General features: G+C 40.4%; 1 protein-coding gene across 1 annotated transcript; it reads right to left on the bottom strand.

Moving 5' to 3' along the window:
- Nucleotides 1-200: 200 nt before the first annotated feature.
- On the bottom strand, nucleotides 201-14,533 carry prim2 (DNA primase subunit 2). The gene is made up of 14 exons (XM_089011897.1): nucleotides 14,450-14,533; nucleotides 13,796-13,945; nucleotides 13,589-13,701; nucleotides 13,401-13,495; nucleotides 13,201-13,321; nucleotides 11,444-11,539; nucleotides 11,102-11,239; nucleotides 7,781-7,848; nucleotides 6,856-6,928; nucleotides 6,601-6,786; nucleotides 2,366-2,492; nucleotides 2,060-2,142; nucleotides 1,829-1,897; nucleotides 201-713 (listed from the first exon to the last, which is right to left on the bottom strand). The coding sequence occupies exons 2-14, from the start codon at nucleotides 13,938-13,940 to the stop codon at nucleotides 489-491; spliced, it is 1,539 nt and encodes a 512-aa protein (XP_088868023.1). The 5' UTR covers nucleotides 13,941-13,945; nucleotides 14,450-14,533; the 3' UTR covers nucleotides 201-488.
- Nucleotides 14,534-15,423: the final 890 nt, after the last annotated feature.

Raw genomic sequence — 15,423 nt, 5'->3', positions numbered from 1 at the left:
AAAACCACACTTTGAGATAAGGCTGCATTGCCAAATACTTAGGCAGGACAAAAGGTTGACTTTAGATAGCCTCCATTTTTCACACCTTATTACTGTAGGAAGGGGATAATTTGCAAGCAGACCACGCATGCTAGTATATTTTGAACTGTGAAAGCAATATTCCCAGGGTAGACAGCATAATACAACAGGGAATTGTTTATTTCCAACCCAACCAGCTGCCACCCATTCCTCTACGCGCTTGCCAGAAAGTACAAAGATATTACTGAGGCAGGTGGGAAATGTTCAAGTTAGTGCCACCAGAACTCACGCCAAAGCACTATCAAGTCAATTTGGAGCAAGGATAATGGGGTGTGAAAATTGAAAAGATGTTTATTGGAAGGCAATGTAACTTCAGGGTGAAAGTTAATTAAAAAAAAACAACCTTAGACTTACATAGAAATACAAGACTTATTTACTACTTGCGGGAAAAGAAAACAAATCTGACATCTTCAAAGATCTTCCATCATCTCGGCCGAATCCTGTGAGGCAATTATGTTCGCTGGAGCTGCTGTGTGCTCTCGAGGTGCAGAGGTGTTTTTAAATGCAGAGTTTCCCTGTGACCTCTGTGGGGTGTCCACCATCTCGCGTTTGTCATCTTTGCCGCCCCCTAAAATCTTTTGGCTCTCCACAAAATACTGGTTGGGGTGATTGAGGGAGAAATTGGCATCCTCGACCTGGCATTAAAAAAAGGCAGTGTCAGTGTATCAGATTTTGTTCAATGAAGCAAGACCAAGATTTTACACTTAGTAATTCAATTTCAGAGGAAATTGTAACTGACATCATTTCAACATTCAGACTTTTGCTAACTTTTTTTATTCGGTGATGATGGTGCAGAATTGCACAAGACCAAACCATTTTGAAATATTCTGTTAACTTCAGTTACATTAATGCAGCATAGCACTCAACCTTTGCATCAGCACAGAAAAAAAATATGGGTCAATTCAACCACACAACTCTACAGTATCAATGGCATGTCTTTCAAAAGATAAAGCAGTGTCTGAAATAATGTCTGCCCGGACGCCCGAGGCATGCAACTTGTACGTTGGGCGAACAACTTCCAGAACGTCTCCGCCCGAGTGGCCAACAACTTCAAGATTTTTTTTTTCAAATCAAACATTTGCTTTATTCAGAAAAGCAAACGTTTGAACGAAGATTTCGAAATCTGAATAAATTATTCTAATTTGTTCTATCTTTGTTCGGTTTGGAAATTTTGGAATTTCGGTTCGTTTGTGAATTTGCATACTTGGCACGGCAGCCAATCAGAAGCCTGCTTCGTCCATCCGGACTTGCCCAAGCGTTATAAGGTCGTGCATTTGCATAGCATTTTCCAAAGTAGATGCACAGAACCTCAGCCCCAGAAGAAAGATTCAAAAGAAGCTAACAACATTTATGACGCTACAAAACGTAAACGTACATAATCTCCCGACTGTAGAGTCCTTGAGAGTTTTGAAAGGCGCTTAGAAATCAATGTATCATTATTAAAAGCGCCGTGGAAAGAGGAGTTCACGTGGCTTGTAGCAGACGACGCAAGGGGGCATTTGTGGTAGGTACATCCTCATTAAAAAAAATCCTTAATACTTTGCAACAATAGATTTTTTTTGCGATTAGTCTTATTGTATTTCAAGTTGTGAAAAATGGGGCAGGCACTTTTTGGCCAGTCATGCAACTTTTCAGAGTTGTCTGCCCTGGTGTCCAGTAACTTTTTGACATGAGTCATGAGTCACGGACACTGGATAAAGTCTCTTCCTGTATCTATGGTTACCCGCAGCGTCACAAAAAGTCCACTTACATTGTGAGTCAGCTCAAAGTACTTTTGGCAAGCCAGTTGGTAGTGCATTCCTTTGACTAGGTCCAATATCTGCAGGGAAAGGTAGAAGGGCAAAATACAACTAAAGTCAACTTGAAACATTTTATTTTTGCCCAAAATGAAACAGTAATCACTGGGAAGGACGGACTGCATGAGAGGTGGCTATGGTATCTAAAAGCGATCAGAAAGGTGAATATTGGTTTGAGGACCCACCTGACTGATCCCACTGGGAGACACCTTATAGAGCTGAAGTTTCTGCTTCAGCAGCTCCAAGTCACTGTGACGAAACGGACACCCTACAAATACAAAATAAACACCAGCTCTTAAAAAAAAGACAAAAAAATACCTCTGGAACTGAACAAAGCAAAATTATGAATAAATCGTGCTGACAAAGCATGTGCTCTAATCTGGACAAAAGCATTGGGACACCTCACTTTGTTCTCAGGTGTGGAATCCTTGAAATCTCAATTTCCTTCCTACATGGATGTTGCCCTTTCCACTGAATCAATGTAAACTCACCATGATGGTCACCTTGGCTGGGCGGGTTTGACATAATCACTTTAATGCAGCTATACGGGGTGTAGTCCACCCTCTTTCCTTCTTTGCCAAACATGTGGCGGATGCTGTAAGCGTACGCTTTATCAAACTACGGAGCAGAAGAAAAGGATAGAATTAGGGGGAGGTGTGGGCAAGGATGGGGTGAAAAGAGACATACATCATCACACTGTTGACACTTTGTTTTCCTTCAATGAAACATGGAGCTATTAAAGGGAACCTGTGGTGGAAGTAAAGGTAGTTGAATTATGGTTAACACGACCATCTCTGCCTCTCCACACTTTTGTCTCAAGCAAAGAATTTAGATGTGAATTGGCAAAAAACACATGGGTTGGGGAGAGGGGTGGAGGGCGGGGTCACTCACAGGCCCCACAATGGATCACTTTCAAACCAGTTGCAGCGGTATTGAGACATTAAGAATGAATTAAGCTTGGCCACTTCTAAAACTCAAACAGTAATACACCCAGCGCACACACAGTAACACATTTGTGCTGCAATAAAACCCCCGAACTTGCCAATGTACCAATCTCACATGGCAATTTAAAACACATCAAATCTTATCTAAGTACAATAAATCTGGTATTAATTATTGAAAGCCTCTCAGAATTCACGGGGTAATCTTCACCCTTGAGGCACCCCACCTCTTTTATGGACGCACCGCTCCCGCTTAAGTGTGTTGAATGGGTATTACGTGGAATCATGAAGACATCGTAGCACCCTAAAACATTGAGTTAACCATGATGGGAAATTTGAATTGTATTTTGACACTTTCAAAATATTGTACCAAATTTCCATTATTTCCTTTATTTAAACAGATTCATCCGCCAAGACATTAACTCTCTAAACAGTAACCCAAATACTGTATAGTGCCTCCATTTTTTTTAATGATACTAGTGCAGACGGTTCTACCGGAAACAAATTCCTTGTGTGTTCTACATATTTGGCAATAAAGATGATTCTGATTCTGATTATGATTATGAATAAATTGAAGCTGATGAAGAGAAAACATGGGTTTCAACCCCCCTTTTGCCTAAAAGTTTGCCATTAAATCTCCAACTGTGATGCTGGTAATCCCGGATGTACCCTAATATAGCTGACCTCCAAACTGGCAGCATTAAGAACATCTAAGAGGCAGGAGGAAATAAAAACGTGAGTACAAAAGCCGTATTTAAAGAGCAGAGCTGGAGCTCGAGCACATCTTGGCTGGCGCGCTCTTGATCATCCTAGCCATGAGGACACATTCACAAAAACCTGCGGCGCCTGAGACAGAAAAAAATAGGACACCGTCAAAGGGATTATGTGCAAATGCGCCTGCGTGTGTGCAAACAGTACACTTGGCGTGGCTTCTTAGGCACAGCCCATAGTGACTGATCTCCCTCGAGGTCCAATCTGTCTTGGATGTAATTTCATTAAAATACTCCCATTTATAATCTGCACCACAGGCACTTCCACACTCAGAAAGAAAGGTACAGAGTGATATTCTGCTAACAAGTTGCAGTTTCGCACTTTAAAAGTTGAATTTCCAACTACGGGCGGGGCAAGCAGCTGACTCAGTCGCCGAGCTTTCGGTCACATCTTGTGAAGAAATATTTAAAGATAAAAGTCATTTACTCCAGACCCAACATGGAAGTCGTATTCCACAAGTGGCGGAGTGTTCTGTTTGTTTTTTTTTCAAATGGCACCAAATTCAGGAGACAAAAAAGAATTATTCACAAAAAAAAAAAAAAAAACATTGTTTATGTATCATTAACTATGTTAAATCAATGGTTACTTTTTTTTCAAATTAAAATCAAATTAAGGTGTAAAAGTATGTTTTGTGGATTAAAAAAATGAATACAAATATGGATAAAAGGATTGTGACAAACCTCTCTGCAACACAATGAAAACCTCGCAGATGGAATAATTACATTGGTACCTCTACTCTTCTCATAAGAAATATATACAATAATCTAATTGTAGCCTATATTTGTTACATAATTTGATGCTTATTTTGTGCTTCAGAAACTAATTCTTTATTATGTAAGAATTTATGGATAGGGGTCGATTAGGTGGATGGATAAGGGCATTTCCAATGAAAATGCGTCTTTACTGACAACATTTTCTAGTTCAGAAATTTCTTCCAGAACCAATTAGTTTTGTAAATTGAGGTACCACTGTATTCATTTTCACTTTTCACCCTCCACTAAAACAAATTTTTAATAATGCTTTTTAAAGATGAAAGCACGTGAAATAATAAGACTACCATTGTTCTATAAATAAAATAAAATCAGTTTTAAAGGCTGCTTGTGTCATAAACACGCTGGTTATTAAAAAAAAAACATCACCGGTCATGAAGTATAAGGGAGCAGTAATGAGTGGGTGATGCATATTTTACAAGTGCTGTTGGAAAAAGACTTTGGAGGAAACGCTCGCTTTAAAATAAATGTTGCTGTCGAGTTGTGTAAATCAATTAAGTCAATTATATTAGCTGATGTAAAACAAACAGCAGTCTTTACCTAAGGTTTACAGTTCGCAGAGCTCACAGTTCCAGATGTGGTGCTCCACACGCGGCACATTGACACCCCGCCGCCAAATTGTGATCCAAGACAAAGCACAGTGGGTACGTATTTTATCTAATTATTTTTCTGATATCCCGTCGCCTCTGCTGCCCCCCCCCCCCACGTTCAGCACCATTGCCTTGCATTGCTTGCCATGTGTCTTTTGCATACTAATGAAGCCGCTTTGAAGCAGCCCGCCATCAAAGACGAACCTCTGACACAACGCATACAACATGAGCATGGCGAATGGGTCATTGCTGTCTTCAAGGTGTAAAAAACAGCCCTGGGAATTCACCGTTGAGCTAAAACAGCGATAAATGCAGTGCACATGACCAGATGACGAAAGACACGAGGGATGGCAGAAGAAAGCTGATGAGCAAGTTGTGAACTATTCTGCTGGCGGGCTTTTGGAACGAGAAACAGTCTGGCACAGCGGCATGAATCCAACAATAATTAGCGTTGTTTAGTTAGCGCAAAAAAAAAAATAATACAAAGAACAACTACGATTGACAATCCCTGACAAGGGTTCAGAGATGAGTTATGGAACCACAATGGGATTCGTTTCCCCAAAGAGGAATTACATGAAAGTGCAATACAGGTGCAGGCTGCAAATAACGTTAGAAGAGCAGGCCCATTTTTTACAAAATGAATGAAGAACGAGCTATATTTTCATGCATCGCAGGCTTGACTGAAAACACTGCATCTTGTTTAAAGGCTTTTTTTTTGTATTTAGCTCACGGCACTCTCCTGCAGTTCTGAAGTGTAATTTACTTTGAAGGCATTGTGGTAAATAGAAACTATAGCAGTAAAAGTGTAGAGGTTAACCAGTAAAGACATTGCCAGAAGTTAAAGCCAAGTCAATGAAGGTTGCTGTAAAACACCAACAAAATGTAAGCATCAACAAAATGTCTTCGCACTGAGATGATGGACAACACACCGAGAATGTAATTAGAACATAAAATATGTTGCTGTCGAAAAAAATCTGTAAGTAGGAGGGGGTCGTCAAAGCATTTTTCGTGGGCTATTTTCATCTGATATGCTGCCTTTCATATTGCTGCAGTTACATGTGGAGTTCTTTGGTTTTCTCAACAACAACCAATAGGCTGTGGTTCCTTCATTTTGTGACATTTGGCTTGTGCATTTGACTCTGAAAAAAGCAGAGAGGCTCCACATTCTCTGCCGTTACTCGAGTATTTCTCTCAAATTTCTCCAAGGAATTGAGATTTAATCTTTGAAAGACCACACTTTCTTGAGTGATATGGACCACTTACCTGTGTAGTGTGCTAGAGAGTCTAAAACAATTAACAGATAGCGCATCAGTTAGTCTTTGGAACAGGAAGGAGACTAATGCAAACGCACTTTGTGCAGAAACATTGAAAATTAGACTTTAAGACCTTTTTTAAGTGCAACAATGTGAACATGTTTTTCTGGGGGTATTCAGTGATATTGTGTGATACAAAATAAAGCATGGCTGCGTAGACAAACGTAAATCTGGGCAACTTGAGCACCTCATGACAAAAATTGACCTAAGCAAAATATTAAAATGAAACAACACTGTATCAGTCAGACCAACCATGAAAATTATAGTGCCTCGTCCATAATTAAAACAGACTTTGATTGGAAAGAAAAAACAACCCCTAAAAAATATAACAAAGCATTCACCTTGTCTGCGTCCACTTTGCCTCTGGTAAATTCTGACCTCCAGAACTGCAAAGCCTGTTCCAGAGAGAGGCCGATGCCCTTGAGGAAGAGACCATACTGCATGCGGCCGCCGTGGCGGAGATGATGATTCTCTCTTAAGGCCTGATGGAGCTGCCTCATGCACAGAGGGAAGGATTTGCCTGACAACTGGACAAGAAGAACTGGTTGCCAGCATCGTTTAGAAAACATGATTAACCGAGATTCCGAGAAACTTACTGAATCGATTTGTTCCAAGGAGATTTTACCAACATTCTTCTGGTTGCTGTAGTCCTGTCCTAAATAGGAGTGGCTAATAAAAGAAACACAAATGTATGTTATATGTGTGTCGATAAATATAATGTCTGTTTAGTCATGTATTTATTTATTGTGTAGTGCGTTTTGTTTTTCAGCGTAAAATCTTGTGTGGCCCTAGGCCACTGTTAATGTGGATCCCTGCATCAAGAACAATTTGAATTGCTCGATTTGACACACAGGCTGACAGAAAGGATATCCTTAACGAAGTGGTTTGGAGTTGTACTTAGTTCAACATGCTGTGGACTGTATTGACATTGCCACATTGACATCGCTGAAAACATCTTGAGGGACTTTGAATCTAAAAGGCTGTGAACGTTATCGGTAGATTTTGGCTCTCTCAAGTGGCAATGCTTTCTTTTCATTACATTGTGCACCGCCGCCATTGATTTGGGGACCGCCCACAAATTGCAACAAGCTGCCCACAAATTCTTATCAGTGGCTCATGTGCTTCCCCTTTCTCCTAAAAATGACGCCCGAGCTATTTTCTCAGATGCCTACTTTGGGATTAATATTCCAATGGTGTTCGCCTTTCCAGTGGGTGTGTTTTTTAATCAATATGAACAGATAAATGCTCCTTAGTATGTTCGACAGATAAATCAAAGCAATTAACAAATGAACAATGGGACTGATTGTTAATTTATTCAACAGCAAGAGCGGATTTAATAAAGATTAGACAATCGCTTTGAGAAAATGAAGGGACACAGTTATGCACATAGTTAACTGGGCTCTCTGTTTGCGTGCGTGCGTGTAAAACATCAACAAACAACAAACATACAACAAAGTGTATTCCGTAAGCAGGCCTTCCGGGGAGAAAAAGAGAAGCTAAGTTAGGATTTCCGTTGCTTACCTGAGGTGCGTAAGGAGTGGCTGGAGGCGTTCATCAGAATGCACCGCTGGTAGCGAACGCGCCGTCAGCTGCGGGAGAGATTGGCATTGTTTGAGTAATGGTAAACAGGGTGGGTCGAAGGATGAGAAGAGACGAACATGGCAGGTTGAGGGTAAAGATTAAGTTCCGTGGAGGGCATTAATCAGAACACAAGAGGAATGGATTTGGTGTGTTTTTTTTCTAGGTTAACAAAATGTCCAAAACAATCTCGATTTCACTGTGCTCAGCTTTGAATTAATTGGTGTCATCATTCCCTATGTCTGCTTTAAAATCCCATTCAGTTTATGAATTGTTCTCCTCGTAAACACAGTTACAATTTAAGATGCCTTTTCATCAACTTTAGTGTAACTTTGCACAGTCTGTATTATACAGCTATGTCATACTTCTTGTATCACATGAACCAAGATGTAACCAATGACAATCATTATTTTACAGAAGGTACATGAAAACAGCCACGCAAGTGGACGACATGAGCCGTTATACTTAATTGTGCACTAAATAACATTGGTTTCTCATTTGGTTTTCCAATTTCAAAAAGATGGCGGCCAGTACCTGGACAGACAGGCGGGGCACAGTTCAACAGACGATCATGACTGGATGCGTCATGTAATGTTTAGTCTTCATTGGAGACAAAACCGGATTGAATCGCCGTTCAACACTTTGCTATGGGCTTGAAATGTGAAAGTATTGTGCTATACAATTTTGTGCCCCTCACTCATCCATTTTATGAGAACTTTTTATTATTAGAACAAATTACTATCCTGCTGTAGATTTGGGGGAATGCCGAGGTCTATTCTCAAAGATTGTCAGACTAAGCGGCATTTATTTTTCAGGTTGGAGTCAGGCAATTTGATCGACGGTTTGATCGACGATTGACAATTGATGCATGATTCCGCATATTCAGCGGACATGCCATTTGAAAGGCTCGTCGAGCATGATTTTTCACTATTTTGACGCCTCATTTTATGAACTTGGTTTTTGTAATCTGTCAATTCTGACAGGGCTGCTAACAACACTATTGTCCATGTTTTCCATCGAGTAAATCTGGGAAAAAAAATAAATGTAAAAATATTAAAACGTATCCACGGGAATTTAATTCATTATTACATTCCCCTATAGCTCAATCTGGTTATCAACTGAGGTTTGTGGAATGCTGGACACAGACAAACCAGACAGATGAAAACGTTATCACCTTAGTAAGCGCCATATTTTTTTATTTAATCAATATCACAAATTAAGGTAATTTGTTATGATGATGAAAGTGCACACGAACTAAAGTCAAAATATGACGGAAATGTATTCACTGTAAAAACCAACAAATCGCCAAGGCTTAAAAGTTGCAAACACATTCTTTTTGCTCATAAAGTCTTTCCAACAGAATAACTACACCTCAGGCTAGATACCAATAGATCTAGTCAGAATGAGGCAGTGTTGCTTTTGTTTACCCTCTAGTTGCAAACTCCCCTCACTACACAACTGGAGTTGTCTTATCACATACAACATTTTGAAATAAAGGCCTACGGCTCTCCACAAATATTGTATTGCATGATGTTGCATGACCCAGAGGGCATTCAATGCAGCGCATATCAACATTGGATCTTTCACACCCACAAACACGTTGTATCCATGTGTGTCTGTGGGGAGGATTCACCGTCTACCCTGCAGACATCTTGTGTCATATATGTACACATGCTTCCCTCATGTGAACCCTGTGTCTCTTCACCAGCACTCATGGCACTGAGGCAAACAATCAGAGATGCAGAACAACCCATACAAGCATAGCTATTGTAAACTCAAAACAATCAGTGGGAATAGGGCCAGATGCAAGTGGACAATAAGAAACAATCACACAAGGGTACAATGTGATACCCTGCAAGCTGTTAATAATATCTGTGGCAGGCTTGTTAACATTGCCACTTGTGTCTTTTAACAACAGCCTAGACAGTATGGAAGCAACGGAAAGCTTGTTAATAAATGGTTTGTGTGTGAGTGTTTATACAGACACACATTTTTCCCTTCACCCTTTGATCATGTACCAGTAACACTATTGTTTTTGACAAAGTACACCGCCAAACCATTTCATTTATTTAAAGTTCACATACAGTAATTGCGATGACTGACTAGACAGCTTTCGACAACCCTCATCAGAGCGGTAGGAATGTGAATCTCCACGTTGAGTCGTCCCTCGGGAAATGGCGGCCAGCCGGAAACTGTCACCTGAGCTTAATGGTGTTTTGCCATATACGTATGTTTAAAGTTATGAACGACACCAAAGCACCATACTTGAATCACAACTGTTTGAGGAGTTCATTGAAGAGATGGATACTGAACATTAGACACTTTTGCATGCAGAGTCAAATAGCATTCACGATACGCATCACCGGCTACGTTTTACGTTTACGAGAGTCCCTGCGGGGATTTGTTCTCGGAAAACAGTTGCCACAGGCAGAGATTTTAAGCTGCACGAGTTGGTTCTTGAGTCTTGCTAAACCGGGTGACATTTTTAACTTGCTCCAAAAACTCAATTTCTCACTTCAAAGGAAAATGACAACAGTTTGCAAGTTGAGCGGCAAGATTGCCACTTTCAAATCCATGCTGGAGTTATGGAGATGGAGGGTGAACATGGGGATGTTTTACATGTTTTACACAGTAGCAGGGATTATGAAAGAGATGAGTCGCATGTTCATTCTCCCAGCATGCATCACTTACTGTCACAGCTTTCCAAAGATTTTGAGTATGCCTTCTCAATCACAAAAGAAATGGAATCCATCATTGAACAAGTCAACTCTCATCTTCTGCCTCTTATTTGATTGATGAAACCGGCGGGCAAAAAAAAATAACCAATTGAAGACAGAACATGCGACTGGGGTGGTGTCAATCAATTCTCGTGCACTTTTAGGCACACTCATTGGTGGCCGTGAATAAGCAGAATAATGCGGCCTTGCGTTGACCTGCGAATTTGGGTTTTTGGAGCTGTATTCAAATTAAGAAAGAAGATCGACCTCAGGGAAACAGAATGCCCAACTATGAAAAAAAACTGGAAAACAGAAGTGGAGCCAAGAAGCAACAACAGCTAAAAAGAAGGAAGTGGACAAATTAAGCGACAATCAGGGTGAAGCAGAGAGCCGTTAAACCCCCTTGCACATCAATTTCTTGTTTGTGGGAAATATTTGTACAAGAAACTGTTCTCTTTTAGAGAAAAAGTTTGGGACCGTTGATCTACTGCAAAGGAGAACATCAAAGCTGAAGCATTTTCCCAATCGGGGAGCTTTAGACACTTACCGCAAGAGCTTTAGACAACCTTGTGCGAAAATCGTTGAGCACAATGGTGACGACGTCCTGGTGAGGAATGTACACGTAGCCTGCTTTGAGGTAGACCCTCCTTGTTCGCACGAGATCCAAAGCATCTTGGAAAGGAACCTTGACAACAAAAAATAGAGCAACTGTGTTTTTAAACAATATCTTATTTTGAACATTCAATTTGTCTTAACACATGAACATAGGTGTCAAAGCATTAAGCCCTTTGTAGCATTAAATTGTATTTGTACCCAAGGATTTACTCAGAGATCTCCTGAGGTCAGGAATGCTACAACACCCAAAAGTGAGGGGGGTTGAGGAACTCACTTTGTAGAAATCTTGATCCTCCACAGTGATTCCACTAACGCCATAGCTGGAGTCGATAAGTTTATCTTGTAGCAGTCGCTTCTCGTCAATAGAAATCTGAAATTAACGGGAAAAAAGTCATCATCACCACTTCATTGCCCCATGTCATTTGCATGCAGTTCTCTGCGGGTTCTCCGACATTCATTTCAGACCAAATTGCCCATAAACGTGGATGTGTGTGTGAAAAGTTGTTTGCCTAAATATGCCTCGTAATTGTCTGATGACCAAACCAGGTTGTAATGAGTTGCATTAGCTTCCAGTTCACCTTATTTTCTGAATAGCACTAGATATTTATCTGGTCTACTGTGGGAGAAACTTTCCTCATTGGACAGGCCCAATGAGACAACAACCTTAGCGATACAAAATTGTATGTTGTTCAAATAGACAAGTTGCAGAGCCCAAAAAGTGGAACTTCAAAAGCATAAATATGACGTGCACCAGTAAGCATGCTTGGAATTGTTAAATAATGTTAGAATCATTGGACTTCCAGTATTCAGCTGCACGTTACTGAAAACCTGAAGCATATTGCTCGCATCATGGGCTTGAAAATACTCTTCCTAAATATCGATTTAGTATTTTAGAAGCACCCGTGAATCGAAATTGATACGTGTCATGCACGAATACTTCCTCATCGAACAAGAGAAATGCAACCACCTCCTTGGAAATCAGTTGAGTGAGTCCTATGGTAGTCTAACAGCGCCCTCTGGTAAAGACGGGTAGAAGCTCAGCTTTGCTGCTTGTGTTTCTTCCATTTTACAAATGATTAGCTCCAAGGGTCAAAAAATGTCACTTCATATTTAAAGGGTAAATCCATCTATCTATTTTCTAATCCGCTTATCCTCTCAAACATTGTGACTGTGCTGAAGCCTATCCCAGCTCTCTTCGGGCAGTTGGCCGGGTTCACCCTGACCTGGTTGGCAGTCAATCGCAGGGCACTTGCAGGGCGAACAACCATTCACAATCACAATCACATTCAGGGAAAATCTGGAATGTTCCAATGAACCTGCCATGCATGTTTTTGGAATATGTATAACAGAAAACAGGATTATCTGGAGAAAACCAATCCAAACGCAGGGAGAACATGCAAACTCCACACAGGAAGGCCTGAGCCAGAATCGAACACTGTGCCTGCACTGTTAGGCGGAGGTGCTAATTAGCCGATCTAAATATGTTCAATGCATGTATATTAGTCCCGACACGACATTCTGGTTGATATTTCGTTTGTGGAAGAAATTCAGCATCAATATTTTAGCCATTTCAGTGTATTATTTCCGAGTATTTTGGCACTTTCTGTCACTTCAAAATGACATCACTTTTGCACAGGTCATGACGAACCGAAGCTCACCTATTTTCTGAAGCTGAGCTGTCAGTGGTTGTTACCTGAGCCCGACCAACTATGATGTCATTTTCAGTCGACAGCAATTGGCAAAATGGCCATCCCAGAAGGACAAAACTGGCTTAACTCATAATAATGTCAGAATCGCATGACAAATGACAATGCTGCTGTGTTTATCCTAGTGGGGCTCCATAGAAACATTAAAACATTACACTTATTTGTCGGTCTTCTATTATTTAGATTCACTTATGGTTTGAAAGGCGCTTATAAATGAAATATATTATTATTATTATCGTTCATTAAAAGCAAAATGATGTGCAGTACAAAAATTAATTACAATGCTAACTAAAATGGTTAGCGAAAACAAATGAATAAAGCATACCGCCTCATACTGCAGATTATTTTTGTGAAGAAATTCCAGCTTTAGTTTAGAAGGTAGGTCATTAAAGCGGTAACGAAGTAGATCCACTTCCTGCTGTATGAACCACCTTCGGAGATCCTCCCTGCAAAACATCCCGTGTGAATATGAAGTTTGTTTGCCGTTTAATTGAAAGACATTGTGCAATTGGAAACATGGAGTACGTCTGACAATAGGCGAGTCTCAAAATGAAGTGGGAGATGTGGTCCTTTCTTCGTTTCTCATATTCACTTGGCCCACACTGATGTTTTCTGTCATCCTGTTGTAAAAACATAACAATCAATGACTCATAACCATTTTATAATTTGGGTCGTTGATGTTGATTAATAAAAATATCCAAAGCCCTACTCACAGCATCTACTCTGTAAGGAAAATTCAAGTTTTTAAACTCGTAATCCAACTTCTTGATGTACTCGTCAGACACCTTCAGATAGCTCACGCCCAAATTCTCAATGGTCTTCAACACTACAGGGATATCAAAAGATGAGAAACACACAACATGATGATTTGATGACAAATGAGAAGTACAACTAATTTGAATATATTTTGCTCTGTTTACATTTCAACCTCTCCACCGCGAATGTTTCAAATTCTGCGAGAGAGATTTTCTCGAGTGGTGGTTGTCCATAGAGCTGCAGAGGAAGTCCATAGAGCTCCATCTGAGGAGTCGTAGCTAATTTCCTCCTCCTGCTGGAAAACTCCATGGTGTCTACAAGCAGGTGAGGGAGTGTGCATGTTGAGATGTACCACAGGATAACAGGCAAATATAACTTAATAACGAAAGTAGTATTTCCAGTAGTATATACTGCCCGAAGACAGCTGAGACAGGCTCCAGCACCCCCCGCGACCCTAATGAGGAATAAGCGGTACGGAAAATGGATGGATGGATGTATTGCAAACACGCATATGGTATTCCTATCCACTGTATTGCAAACATGCATATTGGTCTTATTTTTGGAACATAATATAACAATTTATGAAAGGGGTGACAAAAAAGTCTGTCGATCAGTGGTCATTTCACAGGCCGTGTTTGAATTAACGCAAGGCAACATTCATGGTATCCATTAAAACTGACTGTTGGTAATGTCACGAACGCAATATAAGCGTGAATACCGTTGAAATCGCATACGCCCAATAACAGTTCAATTTCGTGGCGTTGTGCCATTTACCAGTGATCTAGTCAACATAATAATATTTAAATATATTTATTTACCAAGCAAGTAAAGGAAAGGTCTGTGTCTGGACAAACAACTTCTTCCTGGTTCAATCCCGCCAAATAGGGCTGAGTGTTTCAGTAACGCGGGGAACTGTTGACGAAATGCCTAAACAAGGAAGTGACATTTTACACCCCGCCCAGTCTTGATTTCTGAGGGTTCGTTTTCGTGTTCAGTTTGTCCCGTTTCGCATCACTTCAGATTAACTACAAAACGTTTTGTAGCGCTGAAACGTTTTTTTGTTACTGGCTTATCCGTCACAAATATTAAGTCGTAACACAATGAAAACAAAAATAATAAAATCGTGGAAGAACATTTTACGGTCAGATAATTAATCTTAAATTAGACAAAGTGGAAGTTGTGAACTACTTAGTGGAGTACACGCACGCACACACACAGACACACGCGCACACGCGCATACACACGCACGCACATACGCACGCACACACACAGGCACACGCACTCAAAACACGCGCACACAAACACGCAAGCGCACACAAACGCACGCACACACACACACACACACACACACACAGACGAGATAACTGGGTCGTGGTTCACCTGAGCGCCTCCTACTCCCTCGGAAGCCTGTTTTGGAAGGAACACTGCTTACATTGTGGCTATCTGCTTCTTCATTAGAGACACGTATGCGCATTTTTTGCATTGTGTAAAACATTTAGCAGTTTGTATGTGATGATAAAGATTGTGTTAAGTAGAATTGACCAACATGTCAATGATGCTTTTAATATGTATGTCCGTTTTTTCTGTGCAACACATACGGACTAATATTGTATCTTGTTTATTAAATTACAGAACCACATTTAATTATCTCTTGGTGGTGTGTTGTATTTGTTGAAGAACTAGGATGGTTTTAAACCTATAAGATTTAAAAAAATATGTTTTAATGACATCAAAAATCCACGAATGAACAAAAAACAACAACGTGAGCCAGTCAAATTACCATTTGTACATC

This window comes from Hippocampus bargibanti, linkage group LG13 (assembly GCF_051943395.1).
Source record: "Hippocampus bargibanti isolate YZ-2025 linkage group LG13, ASM5194339v1, whole genome shotgun sequence".
In the NCBI taxonomy this organism is placed as follows: domain Eukaryota; kingdom Metazoa; phylum Chordata; class Actinopteri; order Syngnathiformes; family Syngnathidae; genus Hippocampus; species Hippocampus bargibanti.
Note: the sequence above shows the minus strand (reverse complement) of the source record. Positions and strands in the feature narration are given on the sequence as shown.

Coding starts and splice junctions, on each gene's coding strand:
- prim2 (XM_089011897.1), bottom strand. CDS start 13,940: ATGGAGTTTTCCAGCAGGAGGAGGAAATTAGCTACGACTCCTCAGATG. Junction 7,849..11,101: donor GGTTGTCTAAAGCTCTTGCG/GTAAGTGTCTAA, acceptor TCTCTCCCGCAG/CTGACGGCGCGTTCGCTACC. Junction 714..1,828: donor ACTTTGAGCTGACTCACAAT/GTAAGTGGACTT, acceptor TTTTAATGCCAG/GTCGAGGATGCCAATTTCTC.